The sequence below is a fragment of the Vanessa cardui genome, chromosome 29 (genome assembly GCF_905220365.1).
Source record: "Vanessa cardui chromosome 29, ilVanCard2.1, whole genome shotgun sequence".
NCBI classification, from domain to species: Eukaryota; Metazoa; Arthropoda; class Insecta; order Lepidoptera; family Nymphalidae; genus Vanessa; species Vanessa cardui.
Window position 1 is genome coordinate 6622007 of NC_061151.1, and position 23634 is coordinate 6645640.

Consider the following 23634-nt stretch of genomic DNA (forward strand, 5'->3'; position numbering starts at 1 on the left):
AAATATTTACAAGGTTATACATAATTATGTTATAGGTAGGTATGATCCGAGTTCATTGGGATCGTACGATAACTCATCGTATAATCCAGCAAAAAAAGCGCTATCAAAAGCGCCGATCTCTATTATACGTCGAAATACCAAAATATAAAGCAAGGACAAGATCGCTTGTTGTCTATACATAGCGCGTTTCGGCTCTTCTGTCACCCGCGCCGCGTGAATGAGCCATGTAACATCGCGTGTTCGTATACGTATGTTTTGCCTACACATTCAAATAAAAATGGTGCGCAGTTGCCTTAGAATTGTTTAAATGGAAATATAAATTCAACTTTTCCGTATAATGTGACGTAATTGAAGCACTGATTGGATTTTATTGATAGTTAAACGAATTCTGTTGCTTATCGGCCGATGGTACGAAGTGACATTCGCCGTTTTTATCGTTGGCGGGAAGACGTTTTTGAAATCGGATTTTTTTTTTCATACGGCTATGAGTGTTGTGTTGTGGTACTGTTTTATTTTTTGATGTTGACAATTGCTTTTTTAGCCGGAGTTGTTTTTTTTTGTTATATTATTAAGTTTTTGTTTAAAATCGAGGATAAGAAAGGCGAATCGGAACGTAAGTAATTTTTTTTTCAATATATCTTTGAAAATAGTGCCGTGATAAATAAATCGATAAATTATTATATATATTAAAATTAATAAAATTATTATCCGTATTCCTATTTTTAAAATATTAATTTGGTTAATATTTTACAACGTAAACTAATACCTAATAATCGTATAGCTCGGTGACTTTATTGAACTTTTTGACGACAATAGTAGGCCATTTGCATTCAATAATGAATAAATTAATTTATAATAACGTCGTGTAATAAATATATGTAACATACGATTGAAAAAAAATGTATTTTAACTAAATAATAGATCTCATATTATGTATGTAAGTAGTATGCAAAATAGAGCTATAATTCCACTTTTCTTTAAAGTGTATTTTGCAGTTTTATTATAAATCCCTCCCAATAACCATAACATACTATTTTTATATCTGATATGATGCTATTTTCCTTTATCTTAGCCTTGATAATTATCAAAATATAAAAACATTTGTCTAAGAATTAAATTTAACGCAAAATTTTATTCAAGGTAAATTAAAGTTATATTATTTATAATTTTATTCAAATACGTCAAATTAATTACGTATTTAAAAAAAAAGTAACAATCCACACAAATCTCACGCATTACGCTATATTGCGATTTATAAAATACGATGTATGTTTTAGGACAGATTATTTTCAAAATTAAAAAGTTTTATCAACAAGTGACAGTTAAACTATTTGCCACTAATCATGTATATTATAAGGCTGTATATATGTATTCTTTACTTTCTAAAAGAAAAAAAAAAACATGTAATACATATTCCAAAGAGTTTTGTAAGCACTATTATAGTTAGTTATCTATATTATGTTAAAATATTAGTGGGATCAAAAAATCCTTGAAAAAATACCGGTAACGATCAAATCTTTATAATATTTCACGTTGACTCAGTTTAAGATAAGATATATCCATTGTATTTATATTTCAATGAAAAAGTCTGTTTTACTGAGTTAAGTGTTGCCATATCATTATTTGTTGCCATATTAGGATTATACTCTAACCTTTAATTCAAATGCGAAATTTAGTTACTCTTTCACATCCCATCTACATGAGTAATCATCATGGTAATTTGAAAACACGTTGTAAGGGGTATGGAAAATGACATAATGTACCCAACAGTTGAGTTGAGATGGCCCAGTGGTTAGAACGCGTGCATCTTAACCGATGATTGCGGGTTCAAACCTAGGCAAGCACCGCTGATTCATGTGCTTAATTTGTCTTTATAATTCATCTCGTGCTCGGCGGTGGAGGAAAACATCGTGAGGAAACCTGCATGTGACAAATTTCATAGAAGTTCTGCCACATGTGTATTCCACCAACCCGCATTGGAACAGCGTGGTGGAATATGTTCCAAACCTTCTCCTCAAAGGGAGAGGAGGAGGAGGAAGAGTCAAAGAGAGAGGAGGCCTTTAGCCCAGCAGTGGGAATTTACAGGCTGTTGTTGTACCCAACAGTTAATCCACCACACCATCTATACGAGGAAGAGGTCTCGTTATGAAATCATCACCCTCCTGTCCTTATCCCAAATTATTTGGGTTCAGCCAGTATCTCTCCTTCTTCTATACTTTTCTGTATGACGTAATCTCACAAGTAACATTTCCACCCATATCGTCTGTCTCACAATCCATCGTTTCTTTGGTTGTCTCCTTCCTCTTTATCTATCCAGGTAAATGCTCAAGACCTTCCTCACAACATGGTCCTCATTCTTCCGCATGCCCATACCATGATAGCCTGTTTCCACGTTCAACTAAACGTGAAACTAGTTTTGATATAATTTGATGATTCCTTAAAGTTAATAAAAAATAAATTACTATATGAACAGAACTGTTCTGACACTGTCCCATATACTCTAACGCTACTGTCTGAATGTAACCCACAAAGCCTTTTAACTTCAGACAGGCTGTCGGTGACCGACTCATTAATGATCCAAGATTTGACCTTCGTCGATGATCTCAAAATAGTATGTCTTTGCACCCTGGATTAAGATAGCCCTACCATACCTGGTATACGAGTACGTCTCTGGAATATATGTATATTGTACCATTTAACAGAAGCGGCCGCTGTTGCCTTCGTTTAACTGGTTTGTGTTTAAGTCATAAAATTCGATTCAGTATAAATAACATTTTCTAAGATATATTGAATTATATATTATCTAGATCAAGATATTATCATCATCATCATCATCATCTAGAGTAAGATATTATCTTGCTTTTGTGGGTTCAAAATGCCAATCCAACTAAACACGGGGCAAATCGTTTCCTTACATAATGTATCCAAAATGACCTCGTCCACTATTAATAAAATCGGGAATACTGGTATCATGCGCACAGACTAGCTGTTCAAATACCATAACATTATTTCAATAATATCTCGACAATTGGTCTTTCAATTGTGCATTAATTAAATATGGCTAAGCAATAAATTTACCAATCGACATATAATATGCAATTACCAGTAAAAACTAGTTTAAAAACAAAGGTTTTTACTTTAATGGTCATTTGATACAAATGATCATAAATCTTTAACTATAAATCGGTATTTCATACAAATTACCATAAATCTTTAACTATAAAAATTTCAAAGAAGGATACAAATATATACGTATACGTTAAATAGTTTCATAATTCGCAATGTTTCTTATTATTTCTTAAACAAGGACCCTTTTTATCCTCTCGTACAAGTTTTACAAGCACTTAGTAGGTTAACTTTAATTGTGGGTCGTAGTAACCTACAATACTTTCAAATACATGGTATTAATCTATCAATCAATCGCCTTACTAGCTTCGGACTCAGAGACCATTGCATACTGTATAAAATTTTAACCTTGCTACCGTTGCTATACCCTGATATGACTAAATAAGCTAATCTTATGGGAGAATAAATGGAAATTGTATTTGACAGACCATAGTGTTCTAGCCTTTAATAATAATATATGATCGGGTCAAGCAGACATTACATTACCAAATTGTTGTATAACATTTTCACCAATAAATAATTCTCGTCGGTTTTTAGAGTTTCTCATCCATTGGTAGATCTATGTTAGTGTAATATCAAACTTATATATATATAACATACTATTGTACATTACAAACATCTCGTGCACATATTACGTCCTCTATTTCACTTCCTACAGATACAGCGCGTCCTGATTCACCTTCAACTGTCACTTTGACATTTGACACTCGACATAAGATAACGTTAGATAAGTATTAATTAGACGCTGTTTATCGATATCGTCTTTCGCCATCACTAGAGACTACGAGACGTTCGGATATGTAATTACATTGTTTGTTATTTTCTTATTATGATATCTATATGTGCATGATATGGAGTTGATTTTAAACTGAAAGTATTTTATATATTAAGTCTAATTTCAGCTATAGGATATCTATACTAATAATTTAACAGTTCAGTACTACTATATACTAAATATATGTATTTTTTTTTTGATAGTTTTTGTTTTGATTTAATTTCATTGTAAACTAATGAAACCCTTTTTTGAATGAATGTATAGCGGACCAGTAACTTTTTACCGTTCTCTTAAATTAATTGTTTATAAGCGTAATAATTTAATAAATTGCAATCAAGAATTATATAATTTTCTCCACATATACAGCTCTTCAAAATGAGAATATAGCCGATTATATACATGCAGTTATAAATCATAATCACTGGGACAAAAATCGTTGCTCCTTTTTATATGAACCTTTTTTTATTCTACTCTCTTAATCATTGAGAAGTTTTAGTGTTACAATAATAAAAAAATAAAAATCATTCCAAAATTAAATAGTGATTATGATCGAATTCCGAGCACGCTCAACGTATCACGGGTAACAAAATGGACGATTTAATTATGTCCTTTTTATTTAAACGATTTCGGACCAATCCTTTTTTTTTTTCGCAAGAAAAACGCTTTACGCGATGCCCCCACGTGATGGAAAGTGGGGGGGTGCGTGGGACTCCCCGGTTCCCTGGACGCCGAGTGCGCCCAGATCCACCGGGTTTACCCACTAAAAAACCAGCGGTACCCTCTCCGTCTTACGCATGCTACCGTGACGCCCTGACGGTCGGCCCGCCTATGCGGCCCTCCAACGCCTATGAGGGATTCTCGGGATATGGTGACCAATCCTAAGAAAGACCGCTAAGAACATATTATACTGTGCTAACCCAGTAGGCTCTTTAATCGTTACGTTACGTTAAGTAAACCGGCAAAAGAAGACCTTTTAGAACATCCTCCAGGCTCTGAAAAATACTTTCATAAAAAACCCCGTCAACTTTTTATCAGCTCAACTTGGGGTTAATCTATCCAATAGACGACGCGTAACATTTTAAACCAACATTCAATTAAACAGGTTTTGATAAAACGAGTTTTTATTATTTTTAATTATCTTGTAGAATTATACTTTAATTTAAACTAAATGAGCCTTCATTATGTTCATTTGTGTGTACCATTTTGTATGTTAGAGTCTTATATTTTATAAAGCACTGGTTAATATGTCAGGTTTACTTGGAGCTGTGCAAACCAGTCCAGGAGGTACCACCCACTCATCAAAGTTTGTATCGCTAAACTGTAATAGTTAGTTTAGGCTGTTGTTTGTCATGTGTCAGGCAAAAAAGTAGCATATGTCCTTTCTTCCAGTTCAAGTTTGTTTCATACCAAATTTCATCAAATTCGGTTCAGCGTTTTGGTCGTGAAAGCGACAGACAGACATAGATACTTCCACATTTATAATAATAGTATAGATTGTAACTACGGGCACAAGGGTCATAACATCTTAGTTCCCAAGGTTGGTGGCGCATTGACGATGTAAGGAATAGTTAAAGTTTCTTACAGCGTCATTGTCTATGGGCGATGGTGACCACTTACCATCAGGTGGCTTATATACTCGTCCGCCAATCTATACCATAATTTTTTTTTCCTGATGACAAAATAGCCCACCAGTAAGATACTACCGCTCATATATTGACGCTAATAGATAATTAGACATTCCTTACATCACCAACGCACCTCTGACCTCGGGAAGTAACATGTTCCTTAGGCCTATAGTTACACAGTCAATTTTCAACGCAACAATAATGAGAATTGCTGTGTGCGGTAGAATATTTGAGGAGTTTTTGGTAACAAAAGGCCAATCCAAGTAAACTATAATATCCCTTATTAACTTTTGGAACTAATCAAACATAATTGGTAAAAATACAGAGCCTGGTCTGGAGGCCCTGGGGCCGCAGAACAGTGGAGACCCTAGACCAACAGAAGCGTGGGGACCCTAATAATTATATAATTAATTAATTCGATTTTATTTTTATTATTATTTGACTATAACTAGGTATTTGTTAACTCGTCGGAATCTCTGTTGTGGGCCCCTTTCATGTGGAGGCCCCAAGGCAGTTGCCCTGGTTGCCCCTAAATTCCTGTAAAAATATTTCTGGTATGATCTCCTAATAGTGTAGCGATACAATACCCATGAATCCTCTGCCTTTTATTTTGAAGCTCTGGTCAATTAATGTATGCACTGCTGGGTCTTGTGAGTTGGCTCAGCCATCAGAATCAAGAATTTAACGCTGTACATTACACTAAAAGCCTCAAATTTCTCAGTTTGTTGAATTAAGTTTGATAAAAAAGCTTGGAGTTAATACCTGTTGACTTCCAAGCAGGATATAATTTGAATAATTGTATTAAATAACTTGACTTTGTATTTTTTAGATGTTGAAAAAGAGTAACTACTGAATTTCTTGCCGGTTCTTCTCGGTAGAATCTACTTTCCGAACCGGTGGTAGCTTCACTTATTTGTTAAATGACGCTTCAAAATTGCTTGTAAAAGCCTACTTGATTAAAGTTTATTTTGATTTGATTTGTATAAAAAAACTTTTTTAAATTTTAACTTTCCCCATAAGAAGAGCAATTCTGTGAGAAGGATCTCCAAACACTACACAAGGCGTGAAATATCAGAAAACGATATGCGACATACATATAGTATATTAATAATTACTTAATTTATTCGACACATTTATACATAGACGAATTATAAATGTGAAATTTGTATTATTTAAATTTCGAGTTGGAATTATTTTAAATTTAATTTTACTTAATTAATATTCCCATTTTAATCGGTAGAAAAAATATTTCTCGATAATTCTTTCCGGTAGAATCTACATATAGAACCAATGTGGTGCTTTGCTGACGAACCGAGATGATGAGACAGTTAGATCCCGTCCATCTTAATCGATAATTGTGGGTTCAAACCCAGACAAGCACTATTGAATATCATGAATATTTGTGTTCGCGAGCTCGAAGGTAAAAGAAAACTTCGCGAGGAAACCTGCATGTCTATATTTCATAGAAGTTCTGCCACATGTGCGTTCCACCAACCCGCATTGTAACAGCGTGGTGGAATATGTTCCAAACCCACTCCTTAATGGAAGAGGAGGCCTTATCCTTATTCATATGAGTATTTGTTGGTGGTAGGGCTTTGTGCAAGCCCGTCTGGGTAGGTACCACCCACTCATCAGTTATTCTACCGCCAAACAACAGTACTCAGTATTGTTGTGTTCCGGTCTGAAGGGTGAGTGAGCCAGTGTAACTACAGGCACAAGGGACATAACATCTTAGTTCCCAAGGTTGGTGGCACATTGACGATGTAAGGAATAGTTAATAATTCTTACAGCGTTAATGTCTATGGGCGATGGTGACCACTTACCATCAGGTGGCCCATATGCTCGTCCGCCAACCTATACCATAAAAAAAAAAAAAAAAAAGGCTGTTAATTTACTTCACTTTAAACTCTTAAGATACGAGGCGACAAGTAGTAATTACTAAGTATTACAATGTTTTTAATGTATGAAATTTAGTAGCGAGCATAAACAAATCATGCCTCTGTATTAATACAACAACAGGTATGAGGTAATCATTATTTAATGTTATCGATATTTTTTTTAATAGATAAACCTGTTAACGGCATATATAACGCCGCCAGCGACAACGTTTAGTAAAAAATAGTGTCTTCTGAGTTTGATGTAGCGTTAAATTTTATTAATCTGTTAAGACGATTCAATAAAGCCTATTTGAATAAAGTATTCAGTATCTATTTTAGTTTTATGTTTCAATTTTCATTTGGTAAAGGTTAGATAATGCGTCGAGATGGCCCAGTGGTTAGAACGCGTGCATCTTAACCGATGATTGCGGTTTCAAACCCAGGCGAGCACCGCTGATTCATGTGCTTAATTTGTCTTTATAATTCATCTCCTTTATTATTTACCGAGCACGTGATGAATTGATTTGTGTTTATAATTAATCTCGTGCTCGGCGATGATGGAAAACATCGTGAGGAAACTTGCATGTGACAAATTTCATAGAAATTCTGCCACATGTGTATTGCACCAACTCGCATTGGAACAGCATGGTGGAATATGTTCCAAAGTTTCTCCTGAAAGGGAGAGAAGGCCATTAGCCCAGCTGTGGGAATTTACAGGCTATTGTTGTTGTAGATAATGCGTTAAATTGCAATCATATTTCACGGTTCACAATATTTCGATAGATTACAATCTGACGAGGTAGATTGTAATCTAACGAATTTTGTAATCTTATGGTGACATATGTATATATATAGGAAAGCTATGTTCTAATTTAATCATGTATCATTTATGTAGATATTTTTAACTTTACCGTTTCAAAAATACAAATCATTTATAAAAATTACTTTGGTAAAGAAGGTATATTATTCAATACAAGATTATGCAGATGATAAAAAAGCGTGGAATGAATACTTGTTGACTTCCAGGCAGGATATATTGGTTATCTGACGTCGGCGGAATTTTATTTATTATATAGTAACTAACACTCAGCTGACTTGACGCTTCTTCTCGGTAGAATCTAAATTCTCAAACGCCAGGTCTTCATTTAAAACAGTTCTGTAATATTACGATAAAAAAGTGCTCGTAACAGCCTACACTAATAAACTGTATCACGATTTGATTTGATGCATACATTTGATTCCTGCTAAGAACGGGCAATTCACGAGTTTTCGTGTATAAAACTTTTAAACCTGAAGCCGAGATGGCCCAGTGGTTAGAAGCGTGCATCTTTACCGATGATTGAGGGTTCAAGCAAGCACCACTGAATATTTATGTGCTTAATTTGTGTTTATAATTCATCTCGTGCTCGGCGATGAAGGAAAAAATCATGAGGAAACCTGCATGTGTCTAGTTTCATCGAAATTCTGCCATATGTGTATTCCACTAACCCTCATTGGATCAGCGTGGTGGAATATGTTTCAAATCTTCTCCTCAAAGGGAGAGGAGGCCTTAGCCCAGCAGTGGGAAATTTACAGGCTGTTGTTCTTGTTGTTATTGCAACCTGAAGCCCAGATATCAATACGATACCAATACTATTTATAGTGACACAGTTAATAAAAAAAAAAATGAAAACTAAATGCTTAAGAGTCTTCCTTATCTGTTAAAAAAGCGATATTAATTCAAACTTTTCCACAAATGTAAATTTTTACAGTTTTTAATTTTTTTTTTAAATGTGAGGAAATTTTTCTTAGAAAGAGACAGCCAGAAAAAAATGGCATACAATTGATTTACGAAGTCGTTTAAAAGATATCATCTAAAAGTCTAAAGGAATTTCCAATAATAGAAGGAACTCCATCGAATTTCATTACGGAATTCCTTGACGCAAATGCCATCCGTGCTGTAATCGGGTCATAGCGATTCATACCTACAGTTGTCGTGATATTATGTGACCTGAAATGTTTAGTCTACTTAAATTATAGTTATTATCTCTTAATTCTATTTGCACTTACCTGTTCTCTCGTCTTAAGTTCCTGTCACCAAAGGTTGTCTGTGAGAGATCGCTATAAGCGATAAGACCGCCTTTGCGCACCATTTGTTGTTTTTTTTCTCTCTGTATTAACCATTGTCGTGTAATGTGTTGTGCAATAAAGTATTTTAAAATAAAATAAAAATAAAATGTTTTGTATATCTTGAAGAAATATAACCCTATATTTTGTATTAATTTAAATACTAATATTAATAAGAAAGTAACTCTGATTGTGTTTTCTGCCTTTTGCTTTGTCACGGCCTAGCCATTGAGCCAGATTTTGTGAAATTTGGCTTGAAGTAAGCTTGATTTTCATTGAAGAGCTCAGGCTACTAAACTACTGTTTTCTGCCGACATCTAATACGAGCAAATACATAGGCGACCACTGGTTATTTATGCCTGCCATATATTTTATCCATATAAATACTAAATTATTTCCAAAATAGGTTGCATATTCTGATGTGACTTTCATGTATTTTGTTTTAGTAGTTTTTTTCTGTTAGAAAACACAGTATGTTTTATATTAGATAAATTATTATTATTTTGTAGCCTATTTGAAGGAATCATGACAATATATTGATGGATATTTGAAATATCAACGAAATAATAAATTGAATGAAACATTTTATAATTGAACTCATTACAAAGCCGGCATATTAATATAGAGAAGGGCTTGGAGGCCCCTAATTATTATTTTACAAATTAATTTCTGTCAGTAAAATTTGACCATAAAATATTTTCTCTCTATCAGTGTCTTAAAATAAAATTAGTAATATAATTATAATTTGACTCTATCCAGATATCCATACAACAAGAGTTTCTATTGTGGTGCCCCCAGGGTTACCTTCCCTTATATTCGGCCCTGGTTGGACCGCAATAGAATCATAATCCTTACAAGTAGATTTGGCACCACGTTTTGCTTTTATGACGTTTTTCTTGTAAGACGCAATTTTACCAATATTATAAGTACAAGTATTTTAATAAGTAATTATTAATTAGATTCGAATGAAACGTGGTCGTCCAGGCACCGAATAATTAAGGCTACATTGTTATTCATGACGAATATTTCAACTAATTTAGTTTATATTTACATATACGTAAATTTGCAAATGAATACATTAATATATGTTTTAAAAAAAGTTAGTAAACAAGCCCGTGACGATTGAATACACTATTTCTTATAAAGTTACAATAATTTCCCTAATGACCTCAAAGCAATGGCCTTATCGGAATAAAATGCCCTTTATCTACCTGGATTAAGCCGAAGTGGCCCAGTGGTTAGGACGTGTGCACCTTTTGGAATTGAATTGAATATTCATGTGCTTAATTTGTGTTTATAATTCATCTAGTGCTCGGCGGTGTAGGAAAACATCGTGGGTCTGCATGTGGATAATTTCATAGAAATTCTGCCACACGTGCAATCTCACCCACTCGCATTGGAACAGCGCCTCGCATTGGAAAACCTTCTCTTCAAAAGGAGAGGAGGCCTTAGTCCAGCAGTGGGAATAGTCCAGCAAATTTACAGGCTGTTGTTGTTGTTTGTTATTGTATCTTCTATGATAAAGTAGTTTTGGTTGTTCGTTGATACTCAGAGGACAAGAACATGAACATAGTGCTTTTGTTTCGGCTTTGTGCAAGCAAGGGGTTACTTCAGGCGGTACCTTCCTCTGTAGTATTAGTTTTAGTTAAGATTCCAATATGGTAAAAGTCTTTAAATAAATATGGAATATAGATCCTACTGAAAATAAACTTATTTTCCAACATTTGAAGTACCTAAAAAGTCGACATAACTTTGTAGTTAAATACAACTATTTCGAAACTCAAAATAAAACTCAGACTCAAATTTCATTATTCAATGTTGAAGCATTACACTTACTTATTGATGGTCAAATTAAACACTACCACTAAATTATATAATATCCTGTCTGAAAGTAAACGAGTATTAGGTCCAACCTTTTTTATTAAATATATCGTCAAAGTTAAATATATCTGCGGAAAAACCCAATACAATTGTTTCCAAATATCCACATAGAAAAAAAAACGCCTCTGAAAATATGATAGCAATTTATTTATTTAACAAAATGTTTCAATAAATAATCAGGCACAAATTCAATACGCACTATATTACATAATTATAATATCTTTGAGAGACGAACGATTAACATTTTTTTGTATTTTGTTTCTAGAAAATATGGAGCAGGCTGAGCAAGAGCAGGTGCGCTGCTCTTCCAGTGAGAGCGATAACTTCGAAAAAATAGATTCTGAAGAGGCAAAACAAGAATCGAACGTAAGTATTATAACTAACCTATTGCATATCACCATCATCATTACATGGTATAAAACAAAGTCGCTTACCGCTGTCTAATTCTATGCATTCTTAGATCTTTAAAATTACGCCACGGAATTTGATGTGTTTTTTTTTAATAGATAAGAGTGATTTGAGAGGAAGCTTTTTGTATATAATACATTGAGAAAATAGTAAATAAACACTGATAATTTTAGAAGTCTATAATCCTACAAGATATATCAAAGTAATGTATTTGTAGCGGTTTGTATTTACTATTTTTTTGTATGTATTCTGCTATATATTTAGTATCAGTGCGAAGCCGCAGCGAGTTGCTAGTACAATAAAAATAATAATTAATTATTGAAAATTCCGACTGGCACTCCTTGGTACTTCTTAGATGGTGTGACATCAAAATCATGATATGATTCATAAAAATTAAATTTCCAGGGGAATTTCGTGGTCGGCGATGAAGCGTCAGACGGTGATCAGCAGGACGAGGGACCATCGCACGAAGGCGGCGACGTCTTCCCAAACGCACCACCTCCAAATCTACGCCCCAAGCTGACAGTGGCGCAACAGCTTGCGCTCGCTGAAAAGCGGAGCAAACTCAGGTGAGTACTAAAGAGTAAAAATAATTTGACAGATTACAATCTGACGCGAGAGATTGTAATCTAACGAAAACATAATTGCAATTTATCGTATTATTTTTCGCTATATTGTATTTTTTTTTTAATATATGGCTTTTATTTGTGCCAAGAGAGCACAGATTATTTCGCCAATGTCACGTGCAATGGAAAAGACACGATGGAGATTGACGCTAAATTGTAATCTATAGAAGTTAAACTGTCAGATTACAATCTGTCACGAGTCAAATTGCCAACTATCGAAAGCTCTTCCTGATTGGCAAGTCTTACTGTAAGAGCGACCAATCATATGCCACCGTTATTATTCGGTAGTTTGCAATCTAAGTAAATTTCAGCTAACAATATTTATATAGATTACAATATATCTTGTCAGATTGTCATCTAAGGATTTTTGTAATCTTACGCTGGCACGATTGTTTGATTTGAGGTTGTCATCTTCGACTCCTCACCATACCAATCAATCTCTTTCGTCTCTTCTCTATTCTACGTGACATTGGCGAAATAATCTGTGCCCTGTGACATCACCTATCTCACAACTAAAAGCCATTAAACTAAGAATTCAATTGAATCATTTTCGACAAACACATTCACGAAATAATACAACAAATCTATAGCTGGATTCGTATATTCATTTTTACATTATTTTATGAGCAACGACATCACCTGTCATATCTTTCTTGACAGCTGACATTTCTTGTTTTTCTAACATGATTCTCTCTGGCCATCCAGAATCAAATCTCTAAACAAAGTGATCTAATGTTTCAAAATATACGATATTTAATTCAACTTTTAATTTAACATTCGTTCTATTACACAAATTGTATCTAAACCAATTCTCTTACAAAATAAATTATATGTTAATCAATATGAAACAATAGTGATTTATACCGTCGGCCATCTTGGAATCCTATTCTCAAATCGAAGCAGAAAATATTTATAAATTATATTTAGATTTACGTATTCCATGCAATTTGCTTGTAGCTCAGCTATATAAAGTGGCGTAGTTAGGTGAGGGAGGGCCCCGGTGCACAGATAAAGAATCGGGCCTTCACCCTCTCTATCCCATCCCTCTTTAACTAATAATAATAATAATAATAATATATGATTAATATATCTTTATTTATAATACAACATTATTCACGTCTTTATAATTCTACTCGTACTCAGCGGTGAAGGAAAACATCGTGAGGAAACCTGCATGTGACAAATTTCAAAGAAATTCTGCCACATGTGTATTCCACCAACCCGCATCGGAACAGCGTGGTGGAGTATATTCCAAACCCTCCCTTTTATAGGAGAGGAGGCCTTAGCCCAGCATTGTGGAATTTACCAGGCTGTTACTTTACTTTACTTTTATTATTCACGTAACTACTTATATCCACTTAAATATTCATTCCAAAAATTCCGATAGTATAACAACAACAACAGCCTGTCCGATAGTATAATCGTCGGTATTTAAAACGCAATTGTTTAATTATTCTCCAATGAATACGATATTATTCGAAATATCGACCAATGATAGCGCGTCATTCCACGTGTAAGATTTTTTTCCACGAATCACGAAGCGTTAGTGTGCTGCACGCCTCAAATCGGCAAATATTCTTATTATTATACTCATGTTAAATTAATTGCTCGCAATCTATTTGTGATCAATTATTTACTTTAGAAAATTAATTTATGTCTTTAAAACACTGTAACAAGTGAAAATAGAGCTGAGATGGCCCAGTGGTTAGAATGCGCGCATCCTAACCGATGATTGCGCGTTCAAACCCAGACAAGCACCACTATATATGTGCTTAATTTGTGCTTATATTTCATCTCGTGCTCGGCGGTGAAGGAAAACATCGTGAGGAAACCAGCATGTGTCTAATTTCATCGAAATTCTGCCACTTGTGCATTCCATCAACCCGCATTGGAACAGCGTGGTGGAATATGTTCCAAACTCTCTCCTTAATGGAAGAGGAGGCCTTATCCCAGCACTGTGAAATTTACAGGCTGTTACTTTACTTTTACTTTAAGTGAAAATATACACTTTTGATACTAAATTAGATTTAGTAATTGTAATCCAAAACTCATACTATAATTGTATATCTTTGAGTCGTATACAATTAAGAAAACACATTAATGAGTTTTGCAGACACGTTAATTTAAATGTTAATTAACAGTATAATGATAAATCAAACGCATTAGGTATTTATAAAATATAATATACAACTACGTATTTAATTAATAATTAACTCCAATTGGTGAGTACGAATAAGTGGAATATATAACATGTTACCGTAGAAGTAGGAATAAAGATAATCAAACCTAGATTTACGTATTTCATGCGATTTGCTAATAACTCAACTGTATTGTGAATTGCTAAGGTTGGCGGACAAGCATATAGGCCACCTGATGGTAAGTGGTCACCATCACCCATAGACAATGAAGCTGTAAGAAATATTAACTATTCTTTACATAGCCACCGACCTTGGTGACTTAGATGTTATGTCCCTTGTGCCTGTAGTTACACTGACTCACTTACCCTTCAAACCGAAACGAAATATCGTCGATAAATCATCGATACATGCATAACACAACATTACTTGGTGGTAGGGCTTTGTGCAAGCTCGTCTGGGTAGATTCCACCCAGGGCGTCTTTAACCTACTAGAGGACGTTGGATAATAGAGCTCGTATGACTTTGTGAGAACACTATTTTAATAGAATAGATAAAGGAAGCAGATAAACAAGGTTATAGATTTATTTTTAGTAACAATCACATATTTATATTTATTTAATTGATTGACCCTATCGATCGCGGAAACCTGGACTCTTGCCCAAAGTGCCCAATGGGAAAGATGGGTCTGGTACCACCCACTCATCAGGTATTCTACCGCCAAACAACAGTACTCAGTATTTTTGTGTTCCGGTTTGAAGGGTAAGTGAGTCAGTGTAACTACAGGCACAAGGGACATAACATCTTAGTTCCCAAGGTTGGTGGCGCATTGATCATGTAAGGAATGGTTAATATTTCTTACACCGTCATTTTTAATGAGTGATGGTGACCACTTACCATCCAGTGACACATATAAAATAAAAATCGCTGATGACATGAATTTCTATGCGGATTTCGATTCGCACATAAAAAGTGTTCCTTCCAAAAATATTAGACTTTTAATAAATTTAATTCCAAGTTTTCAATAAGGAAGTAATCGTACTTCATTGATTATTTATAAGTCTAGATATACCATTAAAGTTGATATGAAAAATGTTTAGCATGTACCAAATAATACAGGTTACTCGTTTATTGTGAAGACTAGCAACCCGCCCCGGCTTCGCACGCAATACTGATGCTAAATATACAGAATTTGTTTATTTACGACATCACATTAGAAACTTCTAAAATTATCAGTGTTTCTTTATTTCTTCGTATCAGAATTGCACCCATGTAAAGCCGGAGCGGTCGCTAGTTTGAAATGTATATAAATAATCTAATTTTGAATTATAAAATGTTATTTATCTGTGTACAGAATAATGAATATACAATTAATTATATTAATAAAATATATTAATTAATTATAAACCATAATTAAATACTACAATATATATTTTATAATGTATAATAAAAAATAATATTTTAAAATAATAATATATTTGACCGTCAACGAAGCTGAATAACATCGATCTTCGGTTAGTTAAATTATAACTCGACTTTAAAGATAGATTAATGTAAAGAGGTTTTAATTAAATACCAATATAATACTGCCACGTTATATAGACACTAAACACATAGAATAATGTTACTCTACACTTGCATCGTTCATCGTTCGGCTAATACTGCGATTAGCTCACGTCGGAAATGGCGGGAAAAGGAAAACTGTCAAAACTATGCCAGACGCCAGTCCGTGTCCGACGTTCGCCATTGACGCGCGATTAATTTAACGGTTTAAAAAATAGTATTCGTTATTTTAAAATACGTTAAATAAACAAAGTGGTAAGCGTTGAGGATAACCTTCTGTTAAACTTGGATGATTCGTGTGAATTCGAATCGTTGTTTTCATTTGTTAGTTTTTTTTTTTTTTGTTAATCGTAATGTAATCAAGGTATAAATTTGAGTGATGTACAGTGATACTCGATAAGTAATGTCGGTGTGACTTTTTTATATGAATCAAATATTTTGGTCTGTATATGCTATATATATTTTGCAAAATATCATGCGATGAATTTGATAATCAACGATAAGAGTGCTAACTCTATCTGCACATATATATTATTGATTAAAGATATGTTATCATGTAAATATAACTATTTGAGGATAAAGTTACTCGTTAAGTCATAATAAGTTAACAGGTGTCAGTTGTTTTTTTATCATGAAGTAAGTATTTAATATAATTTGTTAATTAACCTCCTTTTTAATGGATTAAATTTTGTTGCATTTGCTATTAAAAAAAATATCGATGTCAATAATTCATTAAAGTTGGTTAAGATACTCTCATGCATTATTGATGTAACCAGTAGGTCGATCTCTAACAAGTTTAAAACGCAGATTAAAGTACATACCGTAACTAAATTGTGGTTATCTTTAACTTAAATTACGACGTTACAATAATCATTGCTGTTGTTATCATTCAGTTTTATATATTTGTAAAACGAACGAAATTTAAACAGATAATTAAAAAAATGCTTAAATATATTTACATAATTAAAATCGTTCAAAGTACGGTTTTTTTTTAATGAATGTGTAACTCTTGCTCGTAGTTTTATGTTAGTGTAATATATAATATAAGCCCAAATCTAATTCGAATCTGCGAATATGCGAATGGGTGAAATTTTCCCAAAAGTTTAGATACGATAAGTGTGTACGATATATGCCTATATGTTGCTGTAGTCTGTCTAAAATAATGGTTTGAATGTGTTTTAAAAATTATTATTATACGTATGTTTTAAAGTTTGATAAAAATGAGATAAAAAATATACTATGCAGAAGTTATTTCTCTTTTATCAATGAGGTTTTGTGAAAACTGTCAAGTTGAGAGGACTTCTAAATAAAAAAGGATATATCTATTTAATACTCAATATACCTTTTTACGTTGATTTCCTTCAAACAAACATGAGGTGACTAGCTTATGTTATTAATAAAACTTATTTTTATTTTTATTTATTGGTTGTCGTATTAATTATTATTTTCTAATTATTAAGGACTATCCAGTCACACGTGTAATAATTAATATAAAGGGAAAAAATGTAAACAAACCTAAAATTTACGCATTTCATGAGATTTGCTGTTAACTCAGCTATATGGTACACTACTAAGAGTTTATGATTAATGTATCTTTATTTATAATACAGCACAATTACACTTAATCATCTATTTCCATTTTAATTTCACTTCCAAAATTCCGATACCAGTTACATAGAAATTCAAAACGCCATTTTTTCGCAAATCCTTAGTAAATATCATAGACTAATCAAGCTCCTAAGATGGCTCAGTCGTTAGAACGCGTGCATCTTAACCGATGATTTCGGGTTCAAACCCAGGCAAGCACCACTATACCCACAAGGCCATAACATCTTAGTTTCCAAGGTTGATGGTACAATGACGACGTAAGGAATAGTTAATATTTCTTACATCGTCATTGTCTATGGGTGATGGTGGCCACTTACCATCAGGTGGCCTATATGCTCGTCCGCCAACCTATACGAAAAAAAAAACTATATATATATGCTTAATTTGTGTTTATAATTATTATCGTGCTCGACGGTGAAGGAAAACATCGTGAAGAAACTAGCATGTGTCTAACTTCATCGAAATTCTGCCACATATGCATTCCACCAACCCGTATTAGAACAGCGTGGTGGAATATGTTCCATACACCTCTCCTTAATGGAAGAGGAGGCCTTAGCCCAGCAGTGGGAGATTTACTGGCTGTTACTTTACTTTACTAAGCAAACTCCAATGACCTCGCGTCAATTTAGACCTGTTTCGAGAGGACGGTTGCTGTATATAATACATGGACAATATAGTAAAGAAACACTGATAATTGTAGATGTTTCTAATGTGATGTCGTAAATAAATTAATTTTGTAGTACATCCTACTACTATTATAAAGGCGAAAGTTTGTATGTATGGATGTATGGATGTTTGTTACTCTTTCACGTAAAAACTACTGAATGGATTTGAATGAAACTTTACCACAATATAGCTTATACATCAGAATAACACATAGGCTAAAATTTTTTAAGGTTTCTAATGTGACGTCGTAAAAAAACACATTTTTTGCGCTTACATTGCAAACGCTGACTGAATCCTACAAGATAGATCAAAACAATGTACTGCAGTATTGTACAACTTAAAAAGGTCTATAAAAAAGTCCGTGATGGTATATGTTTATCTCTTAGGAATAACCCACAATAACCATTTTTTATCCTTTACTTTGTACGAGAAATAATGACTTATTTACGAAGCGATTTTAAGCGATTACTAGACTAGACGGGACGAACCTGAAGTCCACGCGAACGAAGTCGCGGGCAAAAGCTAGTGTAGTATCAATATTGCACCCGTGCGAAGCCGGGGCGGGTCGCTAATTACTAATAATAATCAATTATTTTAATTATTATCAATGGCGATATTTCGAAACAGCTGTTAACTAATGACGTACGCAGATTTTATATTCTACGTGATATCCGCTTATTTATAATCAAAACGCTAATTAAATAATTAACCTATCTGAATGTGGATGTTTATTTTTATCTATTAATAAATAAAAATAACAATACGTGATTATTTTCGTAAATCACACAAACATACAGTACGTCACAACTTAGATGTAGTATCGACAAAATTCGTAAAACCGATCACATCCGCAATGAGTACGCTCTCCCAAATTATCAATATTCATTTCTCATGCGAATATGATCTTCACACAAACGTAATAGCTTGTAATATCACATGACCTAATATGTATATTCAATTCGACACGTCGATTTACATGCACTCGCTGTCTCGGGTTGAACTGACGCGAATCTATAGCGAAGATTAGCGTCGAATGGCGCGATAGGGAGCTGTTTCTATTAGTTGTGTGAATCGGCAGTAATCGGTTTTATTGAATTTGCCGATGCTACAGCTAAGTTGTGTCGTATTATAAGTACTTGTGTAGGTCAGCCATCGTGTAATTTGGTCAGACCTTGGTGGCGACTATTGGAGGCCGGTGGCATGTATATGATATCTGCTTACGCGGTTTCACCCGCTTTAAGGCTTTATTCATTTTTTTTATGTTATAGGTTGTCGTACTAGCATATGGGCCACCTGATGGTAAGTGATCACCATCACCCATAGACAATGACGCTGTAAGAAATATTAACTATTCCTTACATCGTCAAGAGCCACCAACCTTGAGAACTAAGACGTTATGTTCCAAAAAAGTTTTAAGTCAAAATAAAAACCATATTACTTATGAAAATAAATATTTTAATCTAAACGTGAAGAATCAATTGAGAGACTAAAATTGTAAATTATAGTTTTGTGATTTATTAAAATATCTAAAATCGTTAATAATAGGGAAACGGATGTACGGCTTAGCTCATTTTGATACGATTGCTATAATCTGTCAATTGCAATCAATCAAAGTCAATATCAATACTTAGTGCGACACAACTTAGATGTCGCATCGGCGAATTCAATAAAACCGATTACTGCCGATTCACACAATCATTTGTAATTTAAATTATTTCAACTTGTACTCTCACTATTTAAGTACACTGTACGCACAGTACAGTACAGTAACAGTACAGTAATAGCCTGTGAATTTCCCACTGCTGGGCTAAGGCCTCCTCTCCCATTAAGGAGTTTGGAACATATTCCACCACGCTGTTCCAATGCGGGTTGGTGGAATGCACATGTGGCAGAATTTCGATGAAATTAGACACATGCAGGTTTTTTTCGAGCCGCCGAGCACGAGATGAATTATAAACACAATTAAGCACTTATTTATAGCGGTGTTTGCCAGGGCTCGAACCCGCAATCATCGGTTAAGATGCACGCGTTCTAACCACTGGGCCATCTCAGCTCACGCACAGCGGCTTTTTTTTTATATAACTGGGTGTCCCAGCGACTTCGTTTATTTTTTTGGTACTGGTACTCAACTGTTCCGATCAATCCCTTTCGTGTCTTCTCCATCCTACGTGACATTGGCGAAATAATCTGTGCCCTGTCGGCACAACTAAAAGCCATTAAACCAAGAATTGAATTAAATTGGTACTGGTCATTAGGTGTCAGGCATAAAAAGCGCTTTATAGAAGTTCCAGCTTGCTTCACAACGAATTGAGTTAATCGTTTTTTCAATGAAAAAGCTACTGACAGACCGACAAAACTGCTTATAATATTAGTAAAGATCAATGTAATGGCCATCAGCCATAAAATAAACCCATTTTAAAGTAATCCACTTCTATAACTTGATTCGCAGTTTATTTCACTTTTTAAATACATGCATACAAGATCTCTTTAAGATTTGTCACGGACTACAATTAAATCAAGTATTTCTAACGGACCACGGACCATAGAGTACAGAAAAAATAAAGGTAAAACTATAAAAGAAATTTGAAGGATATTATGGTTTAAACATAGAGTTTGAATCAACGGGAAAATACTGCTTAAAACTTGCGGTCGTTTGTACGGCGTACCGTAGCTATTTAAAATTTTGATTAAAATATACATATTTAACAGTATAAAGTTTACTACTACTTTATTTAAATTAAAAACATTTACATAACAATATACGTACGAGGTAATGTGTTTTTTGTTCTCATTACTTACTGACAAGTTAATTAATCATACTCAGAATACAACCCAAGTTGACGAGGTTGTTCGGGGGAAAAAACATCCGACGTAGTACTTGATAGAGAGTATTAGTATGTCATATGTGATATGAGAATACTAGTCGCTCGCGGCTTCGCTCGTGTTTTAGTTTGTTGCGTGTCATGTAATAGGCATAAAAAGTTTATGTCCTTCCTTAGAAATCAAGCTTGCGTTGAACAAATTTCATCAAATTCGCTTCATTGGTTTTGTCGTGAAAGAGCAACAGACAGACAGAGTTACTTTCACATTTATAATATTAATATAAATAGGGAATTTAATTATGAATATTGTAATCTGTTTAAGAAAGGAAAGTTGTTCTTGTTTCATTTCGTTTACTTGGTAGTAGGACTTCATCCACGCTCACCTGGTTGGGGACCCACTCTTCAGATTTTCATTCCAATCAGCGACACTTAATATTTTTGTGTACGGTTTCATGAGTGACCAGTACAACAGTTACAAGGGACTTCAATATAACATATTAGCTTTCTTGATTGGTGACGAATTGATGATGTTATTTTATTTGGAGTCGGTGCAGGATGTCTTCTTTCATACTTCTCTGTCAGATGTCATCTCACAAGTAACATTCTTTCACATAATCCATCCATCGTTTCTTTGATCGTCCTCTACCTCTATATCCATCCACATTTATGCTCAAGACCTTAAGACTTCCCACATAACTTCTCGGCTATCGGTGTCACTTTCAAACTCCTTACTTTCTTTACTCTATCCATTCGCACATTGGTGACGTAATGAATGGTTGATATTTCTTGCAACACTTATAGACCATATTAAAAATATATGTTGCCACGCCTCTTCGCGTCACATGAAGGCATGCCCTCAGTAAGCCTTGGATTTGAAACACCTCGTTATAAAGTATTTATTTACTAACGTTATCTTTTTCCTCATATAACTGAATTTTTGTTTTCTATTTATATTAAGATAAAGAATTATCCTCGTGTCAATTTATCATAGATATTATTTTCGATTACATTACATTATCTACTTATTCATCAATGCTATAAATATGATAGCATTTAAGTCAAAATCTTCCTTCAATATGGAAGCATTGACTTCCTTGGTGGTAGGGCTCTGTGCAAGATCATCTGGGTCAGATATTCTATCGCCACACACCAATATTTGGCTCTAGTAGTCGCTCCTGGTGTTTGATGTCAACCGTTAGGCAAAAAGTAGCCTATGTCCTTTCTTGTACTTCAAGTTTCTTCAAACCAAATTTCATCAAAATCGGTTCATTGGTTTAGTTGTGAAAGAGCGACAGACAGATAGAGTTACTTGCACATTTATAATATTAATATAGATTGTTGTGTGGGGGACAAGATCTTGGCTTCCAATGTTGGCGTATTGGTTAGATGTGGAGATTGGTTAACAGTTTCTTACTTTGCCTGTGTCTATAGGTAGTGGCAACTTACCATCAGATTGACTATATGCCCGATCAGCTATCTATGATGTAAAAACGTCAAAAATCTTCCAAACAAACATTGGTCCAGTCATGTCCAAGATTTTAAGTAGGCGAATATGTTTCATAAAGCACTTCCTTTTTAGTCCTACGATATATTTATGAGTACACCCATTGTAAAACGATCATCATCTAACTATTGGACCCTTGAGTCTATATAACATTAATATGTAACTTGAGGTCTTTGACCTTATTGTACAGTCAGAGTAAGAAAACCTTCGTCAGTTTTCAAATTTATTCCTTTATCAAGTCTTAAACTCTTAGTACCTTTTGAATCTAAACATCGAATCATTGCAGTCATTCTCGATCGGTAAAGCAGATTATCGCTCACACTGAGCACACGAAAATAGATCTTAAGGTGACGAGCCTTTTCTTACCCCGACTATACACAATAGTATATAAAAATTTAAGATGTATCATTATACTATAATTTAAATAAATATTATTTCACGGCCATACCGTCAACTAGTATTAGTATGTACATTGGTTCGGAATTTCATAAAAACTGTGTGTGCTCATTCATTGTTTCGCGTATGATGTGTAAAAATTATATATTCATCATCATTATCATTATATCATAGCTTACCTCTGGTCCTATGTATGTTTAGAACTTTAAAATTACGCAACGGACGGTTAATATGGTTTATTTCAATAGATAGATTGATTCGAGAGGAAGGTTTTTGTATGTAATACATGGACGATATCGCAAAGAAATACAGATAATTTCAAAAGTTTCTATTGTGATGTCGTAAATAAACAAATAGTATATTATATTAAGTATCAGCATTGCATCTGTGCGAAGTGGGTTTGAGTCACGTCGCTAGTTTTCATTATAAAACGTTAAAGTTGCAGCAACAAGTGAAAATAAAATCAAAAGTGAATGCATATTCCCGGAAGTGTTACTAATTAGGTTTCACTATCAC

The 23634-nt window shown here is 34.0% G+C and overlaps 1 protein-coding gene across 1 annotated transcript in view; it reads left to right on the forward strand.

The window, feature by feature from the left end:
• Positions 1 to 222: 222 nt before the first annotated feature.
• Positions 223 to 23634, forward strand: part of LOC124541911 (acetyl-CoA carboxylase) — a 120174-nt gene continuing 96762 nt past the window's right edge. The window contains exons 1-3 of the mRNA XM_047119835.1: positions 223 to 613; positions 11656 to 11756; positions 12204 to 12367. Coding sequence (XP_046975791.1) covers positions 406 to 613; positions 11656 to 11756; positions 12204 to 12367 — 473 coding nt within the window. The 5' untranslated portion in view covers positions 223 to 405. The remainder of the gene's footprint in view (positions 614 to 11655; positions 11757 to 12203; positions 12368 to 23634) is intronic.